General features: G+C 47.6%; 1 protein-coding gene across 3 annotated transcripts in view; it reads right to left on the bottom strand.

Annotated features, from left to right (window-relative positions):
* Nucleotides 1-2721: 2721 nt before the first annotated feature.
* The window catches only part of LOC115088268 (perlwapin-like), a 65191-nt gene continuing 60379 nt past the window's right edge, over nucleotides 2722-7533 (bottom strand). For all 3 annotated transcript variants that reach the window (XM_029596382.1, XM_029596383.1, XM_029596384.1), the window contains one exon: nucleotides 2722-3435. In XM_029596382.1, the coding sequence (XP_029452242.1) occupies nucleotide 3435 (1 nt within the window). In that variant the 3' untranslated portion in view covers nucleotides 2722-3434. The remainder of the gene's footprint in view (nucleotides 3436-7533) is intronic.

The following is a 7533-nucleotide window of genomic DNA, read 5'->3' as shown; positions in this document are numbered from 1 at the left end:
GTCTCCCTCCGGGAGGCGTAAATCCCCCGACAAAGGTAAGGGGGGGGTGTAGACAGGGCCGGGCGGGTGGGTTAGGTAGGGGAAGGGAGGGGAAGGTGAGGGGAGGGCAAAGGAAAGTTCCCTCCAAGGCCGCTCCGATTTCGGAGCGGCCTTGGAGGGAACGGGGGGGAGGCAGCGCGGCTCGGCGCGCGCAGGCTATACAAAATCGATAGCCTTGCGCGCGCCGATCCAGGATTTTAGGGGTAGATTTTCAGAGCCCTGCTCGCCTAAATCCGCCCAAAACCGGGCGGATTTAGGCGAGCAGGGCCCTGCGCGCCGGGAAGCCTATTTTACATAGGCCTCCCGGCGCGCGCAGAGCCCCGGGACTCGCGTAAGTCCCGGGGTTCTCGGAGGGGGGTGTGTCGGGGGCGTGTCGGGGGGCGGGGCCGGTCGTCGCGGCGTTCCGGGGGCGTGTCGGCAGCGTTTTGGGGGCGGGTACGGGGCGTGGCTACGGCCCGGGGGCGTGGCCGCGCCCTCCGTACCCGCCCCCAGGTCGCGGCCCGGCGCGCAGCAGGCCCGCTGGCGCGCGGGGATTTACGTCTCCCTCCGGGAGGCGTAAATCCCCCGACAACGGTAAGGGGGGGGTGTAGACAGGGCCGGGTGGGTGGGTTAGGTAGGGGAAGGGAGGGTAAGGTGAGGGGAGGGCAAAGGAAAGTTCCCTCCGAGGCCGCTCCGATTTCGGAGCGGCCTTGGAGGGAACGGGGGGAGGCAGCGCGGCTCGGCGCGCGCAGGCTATACAAAATCGATAGCCTTGCGCGCGCCGATCCCGGATTTTAGTGGATATGCGCGGCTCCGCGCGTATCTACTAAAATCCAGCGTACTTTTGCTTGAGTCTGATGCGCAAGCAAAAGTAGGCTGTTCGCGCGCCTCTTAAAATCTACCCCTTAGTGGATACGCGCGGCTCCGCGCGTATCTACTAAAATCCAGCGTACTTTTGTTTGCGCCTGGAGCGCAAACAAAAGTAGGCTGTTTGCGCTCGTCTGAAAATCTACCCCTTAATGTATAAATTTTGTATACACAATAAAATTATCTAATTATTAGGCTTTGGATTTTGCCTACTGTCCTCTGGCATAGTTACTTTGTTCACAAATCAGACAGAGGTTTTGCACGCAAGTAATGTACCTGTTCAGGAACAGACTGGGTCAGCTCCACTTAAGGGGCTAATTTTCAGACCGCCGGCCTAAATTAGGTGGCAAAAACATAAGCAAGTTACACCAATTTTCAAAATGGACTTACATGCATAAGTCTGATTTGAAAATGGTCCCACCAGATTTGCCTGCACCAAATTCCACCTGCGGTGATGCGGGCATAACATTTTGGGGAAAATGTACTTGCATCATTTGGAAAATGTGAAACTGTGTGTGTAAGAGTCCAAACTCCTCCCATTTCCACCTCCCCTGGGAATCCCTCTGCTCATACTGGGTAAACTTGCATTCATTCATGACATTCGCACATACGTTTACACAAATCGGGCGGGCAACTGTGTAAAAGGCCATTTCTGCAGGTGAAACCCTGTTATACTTGTGGAAATGCCTTTGAAAATTATCCTCCCTATGTGCAATATATGATATGTAGTATATGTTCATCATGCTCTCTCAGTGGGGGATTTTTCTTCTTGCCTCATTTTGACAGACAGATGCAAGATGCTAATATCTCCTTGTGGAAGGCAATTTTCGGAAGCTATTTATTGGCTGTCCGAAAATTGTCCAGTCCTTACAGCGATCAACACGAGTACTTTTCACTGGGTAAAAAGTAGGCAGGAGTGGGAGGCGTGTTTAGTTCGGGGAGAGGGAAATAACACACCTAGATGACATTTTCTTATCTACATGAGTTAATTTTAAAGGGTGAGGCACCCCTCGGGGTTGATCACTGGATATCACTTCAATATCATGAGCCACAAATCCCCCAGCAGCCCTTCCCCACCTGTGGTTGGACACCTCAACCCTATTTAGCCCGGCCATTTTAGAACACAGCGTGATCACTTTTAGAGAGATTCCGAACAATGGGGATGTTTAGGTTTTACTTTCTGGTGAGACCTCCCAGCCTCACTCTGCACTTTCAGTTTGAAGTGATAGCTCATCGGGCACACCCTGCCACAGGGTCCTTCTCACATTAAGTACAGAGAGAGAGAGATTTTTACGCCGGATTCCCTTTTGGGGTGAAAGGGCTCTCATCCAGGGGACTGAAGCTCTGTGAGCCCACTCTAAACCCCAGGTGAGGCAAACACCAGTGACAGATCCTACTGAGAGAGAGACAGAGATGGCTGAAGATATATCCAGCTTTACCTTTAAAAGTATTTTTTTGACATTTGCTGTGTGGGGGAGGTTTTTCCCGATTCACCCCTCCACACAGGGATGCAGAGCTGGGGTAGCCTGATCCCCTTTTGACTTTTTCTCGAGAAGTCCCCAACATCTGAACTATTGAGGAAGTGTAAGATCAGGAGACCCCAACCGGATCCCCACCCATGGGAGCAGGGCGGGCTAGGTCTCCAGGAAGGATATGGACTGTTTTTGCTGTGATTGAGGGGACCCTTTCAATAGGATTCCTGGTTAGGCACTGGGTGAGCTTTGCACAATAAACACTACCAGGGGAGCTGCACCCAGATGCCTGAAATAAAAGGACACCGGCCTACAGAGAAATACACATGTATCAACAGTTAGATGTAACTTCAACATAATGGACAAATGGACTTTTATTTAATCATTGCCAAAGCAGTAAACTTTATTTTAACAGCCAGAGCCTGGTCCTGTCTGATTTATCCCAACATCTCACCCCTTGGGATGCAGTGAGCATCTATCTAGGCACACTGAAAGCAAGACACCATGGACTGGGCCAAAGTGAGAGCTTCTCCCCCATAAAAAGAATCCACCTTAAGACAGTCAAGCATGGGAGGTTAATTGCTAGCCGGAGCAGCCCCGAAGAAAACAAATATGTTTGTGTGTCCTAGGAGTAAGGGTTACGGGGGAAAGTGCCCACAGAAAAAGCAGGGACAAGCTTTTTCCCAGGGCAATTTTGAAAGGAAACATATTTATTTATTTATTTAACATTTTTCTATACCGACCTTCAAGGATGAATACCATATCATATTGTATCATATATCAATACATATGCGTGAATGATCCCCTTTAGGAACTGGTGCCAAGCTCATGCGTAAATGAACCCCTGGGATTTGATTCAGGGTGGGCATTTTTTTTTTATTTCACCCATTACACATGGACATTTAGAGATAACTGGAATATTTATTGGAAAATAGCTGCCAGCCTCCAGCTTCTGAGAGCTTTAGCTTGCATCAGGAAGTGTCTCCTTCTGCAAGGCAGTAAGACTTCTAAGACCAGGCCTGGTCCTGTTCTACATCTTATTCAGTCTCTGGAACTCCATCAAATGCTGTACAGGAATCTGAGGAAAGAAAAACAAGCAAAGCCAAGTTAATCAATTTTGCATAAAAACCACATCAGATTTCACAAAAAGATGGGTCCCTCAATCTGCAAACCTGCTGACTCGTGAGCCATGATCTTTTTAGATTTGGGGAAGCACTCGGATGGCTTGGCAATTCACCAAGAGCCTGATCTACCAAGCTTTTTTCTCATTAGACTCAGAACAGGAGTAAAGTCTAAGCAAACCAGGCCCTAATTTTTGATCCACTTCATGGTTTTTCTGCAGCCAGCTTAAAAGTTTGCAGATTTCCACAGCTTTCTTCTGTAGTCAGCTCCCCAGGTTTACAGGCAGCTGCCCACAGATTGTACGCATATTCCCACTGAATTCAGCAGCTTTTTGATGGCTTATGCATACAGACAGGGGCACGAGGCATCGCCTATTAACCCTGACTCAGTAATAGGTTAATTTTCAAAGGGTCAGGCCACTTAAGTTCAAGAGTTAGGTGGCTAGATTGGCCACTTTGAAAATTAACTGGGCGCTAAGCAACTACATTTAGCTGCTTAGTTTTACTGGGAAGATCAATTTATCTGCTCAAAAAGTGGGTAGAACTGGAGGCTCTTCTAGATTTGGGCGACTTAGCAATGATTTTCAGTACTAAATGGCTGTTTAGCTGCTGACTCATAGTACACAAAAAGGTAGGTCTAAATCTAAGTAGTCAAACTTCAAAGTTAAATCTTGGCTCTATAAATATTTACAAAGTCAGTCTAACTAAGATGGGCCATGAACTAGAGGTATCAAGTATGTTGCGCTCACTGAGACTGTGGGATTTTTGGTTTTTATTGGTAAATGGAAAGAGAATTATAATGATTATAATATCTATTATGTTATGTAATTGGTTTATATTCTGCCTTTCTGACACTTCAAAGTGGATTGCATTCAAGTAATTTAGGTATTATATGACTGTCTGCTATGACTAAGTTGATTTTTTTCTATTGTACCCTGCACTGATGCATCAAAAATATTGTGGGTAACCAAATTTAAATAAAATAAAATAATTTTGTAACTGAAAATTTAAAAAAAACAAAATAAAATCGTTAGCTAAATTTTAGAGGGCAATCTTAGTCACTAGGTGTGTTGGCTGAAAATCAGCCCGTAAGCTTTTATTCCATAGAGACAGAATGGGAAAAATCCTTAGTGAATCAGGCACCAGACGTGGCATATTTACTACACAAGATCTTTATTCTCAAGCATATGCCATCATAGGGTGACATATGAATGGATTAGCACAGCAGGCTGAAAACCAGAGAAGCTAGCATTCAAGTCCTGCTGATGCTCCTTGTGACCTTGGCGAAGTCACTTCACCCTCCACTCACACAAACTCAAGGGATCATTTATTAAGCCATGGTATTTTTCCCACAAGGCAAAACATTGCAGTTTCCCAAAGCTGCAGTACTAAGAAAGGCAGCTTTGTCAATCCTGCGGTATTTCCCCTGGTGGACAAATATCACAGCTTAGCTGGCCTTTCAAAGTACCATATAATGTTGGTCCCATATCCCATGGCCTTCATCCTTTAAAGGGGCCAATTAGCCCAAACAGTGCCCCCCCCCCCCATCACAGTACAACCCCCTAGGGGTCTCAAAAGTCCCCCCATCCCACCCTCTGATGGGCCTTGAGGTCGCCCAAATGTAGAAAAAAATGTTCAAGTGACGACCCCACACACAGGCTCTACTCCTCTCCCATTTTGCAAAAAATAATGCTTGGATTTCAACCCCCTTCTCCCCACCCTAGCCTACTCTCTCCCACCATGGGAAGTACCTGAAGATCCCTGGTGCTCTAGTGGAGCCTGGAGTGCCCTATAAGAGCTCTAGACCCGGAACGCCATGTTCAAAATGGTGCTGGATGGCCTATTTTATACTTTCCCCATCATGTGAAAGTAGCAAAAGTCTCTATGCAACCATCTGGCACCATTTTTAACCCAGTGGACTGAGCCCAGAGCGCTAGGGTGTGCTTCAGGTCCCACTAGAACACCAGGGATCTCAAGGTGCTTTGTGGGGGGTAGAGAGGGTTGGGGGACTGGAGGGGGGAAGGGTGCTCAAGGTTTGGGGCTAGTTTTTTGCAAAATGGGGTTGTCACTTTTAAAAAGAAAAAGTTTTACACGAGCCACCTTAAGTGGTGTTGGGCAGAAGATAGGGGGTATCTCAGAAAATCCCCAGTGATTTTACTTAGACCGGGGGAGAGGGGCTGTCTGGGTCAATTGGCCCCTTTAACACATGGCCCTGGGAGCATCAGGACATGCATTAGTTCAGAGCTTTCCAAACTGTGGCATGGGACCCCAAATGGGGTCCCAAAATCTTCAGCTGGGGTCACAAGTGCCTAAAATGGCAGTGGCTCTTCAGGCACCAGAAGCAGCGGCCTGAGGAATTAGTAAGGCAGCGTAGGGCCTGCAAGCCAATGTGCCTTCACAGCTCCTGCATTGGCCCTCACACATGTTTCTGTGGTAACAGGAGGGACTGGGGACTCCGTATTCTTGTGAGCTTGCACTCTCTCTCAGGCCCCCATGCTTACTTTCATATCTAAGGCTTCTGCCACTTGCTGAACACCATCTGGCTCGGGACCAGTAATAAGAGGATGGGAGGGCTGACACACTGCATGGGCCAGGGAAGATTGCCACTGTTTTTCTGTCCTCACCCACCATCGAACCTACCCAAGAGAAAAATGTTGTGTCAAAAGCCTGTCCTGTCTTCTCACCAGTTGTTATCCAGCTTTGGTCCAGGACTCAAAGAAAAATGTTGCAGCTGGGTCCTGGTCCAGGGGAATGTTTAGAGAAGGGGTTGTCTGAAGGGAGGGATCAGATGATGGAGGGGTTTGAGAGGTGGGATTGCCTGTGGAGGATGAGAGAGGAGGAAAAAAAGAAGACTGACTGGAGGATGTAAGAAAAGAACGGTGGGGTGAGGGGATTAGCTGTGGATGTGAGAGAAGGATTGGCGAGGAGGTCGTGAGGCTAGGAGGTGATAAAGAGGGAATGGGGATGAAATTGAGGAGGTAATGGGGATGGAGTGAGCAGGAAGGCACGACAGAGGATCAGTTGGGGATTATAAGAAGGGTTGGGGGCTACAAAAAGGGCTGGAGGGGGTGAGAAAGAGGGGATGGGCAGGAGAGATAAGCATTGCTAGGGGATGTAGGAGGGGTGGAATTGGAAAGAGGAGGTCCTCGGCTGGAGTGCAGGGAGGGTGAGAATGAAGTGAATGCTGGAGGGGGACTGCCCCCCTGCTCATTCGTTTTTGGTCGTCCTCTGGAGTCGTGTGAATTTTCGAGCTCTAAAACGGGATCACGCTGGGAAAGTTTGGGAAGTGTCTCGATGCTGCCCGAGAAAGTTAGCTACAGCTCTGGAATCGTTGCCAACTTTGGATCAAGTAGCGTGGCTTGTGAATTTTGAGGCAAGCTTTGTTATTTGATTTACAGGTTTGTGCCTAGCTAATTACCATTCCTGCTTTGTGCCAGGTATTTCTGAGGGGATAACCTGCGGCATCGGAAATACTGCATGTTATCTCCACGTTAAGACATTTACCATGAGGTAAATGCTGTTTAACTGCACACTAAGGCCCTAACGTGGCTTAGTGAGTGACCCCCTTTAGATTGTAAGCCCTTGGAGGGGCGGGACCTACCTACAGGACACACCCCTCGTGCTACCAATGAAAAGGCATGAGCTAAATAAATAAAATAAAATAAAAATAAAATGAAAAGGTGGGGCTAAAAATCTTTATTTGCACGTTTTGCATAGACTGCAAAGTTTGATCCTCACACGCCTCCTCACATGCCTTTAGTATCAGTAAGGTTACAATATAGTCTGCATTTTACTAGAACTGTCTCAGTTGTGACAGATCTCTATTGTACTTGAATTTTTATTTTAAGATAGAGATGTCCCAATTTTGTCCTTTTATCTGGTCATAGCCCTTGAGAAGTGATCAAAATAAATCCCACAGTACCTCAACCTAAAGTTTGGATGGCCCCTGTAGTGATTTTGGTATTAATTAAATCAAACCTCCATGATAATTAGTACCAGAAGAGGTCTTCAGGATACGCCAATAGGGAAGGGCGGGTCAGATCCTTTTTCCTGCT

This window comes from Rhinatrema bivittatum, chromosome 3, assembly GCF_901001135.1.
Source record: "Rhinatrema bivittatum chromosome 3, aRhiBiv1.1, whole genome shotgun sequence".
Lineage (NCBI taxonomy): Eukaryota > Metazoa > Chordata > Amphibia > Gymnophiona > Rhinatrematidae > Rhinatrema > Rhinatrema bivittatum.
This window is presented reverse-complemented; position numbering and strand designations above follow the sequence as displayed.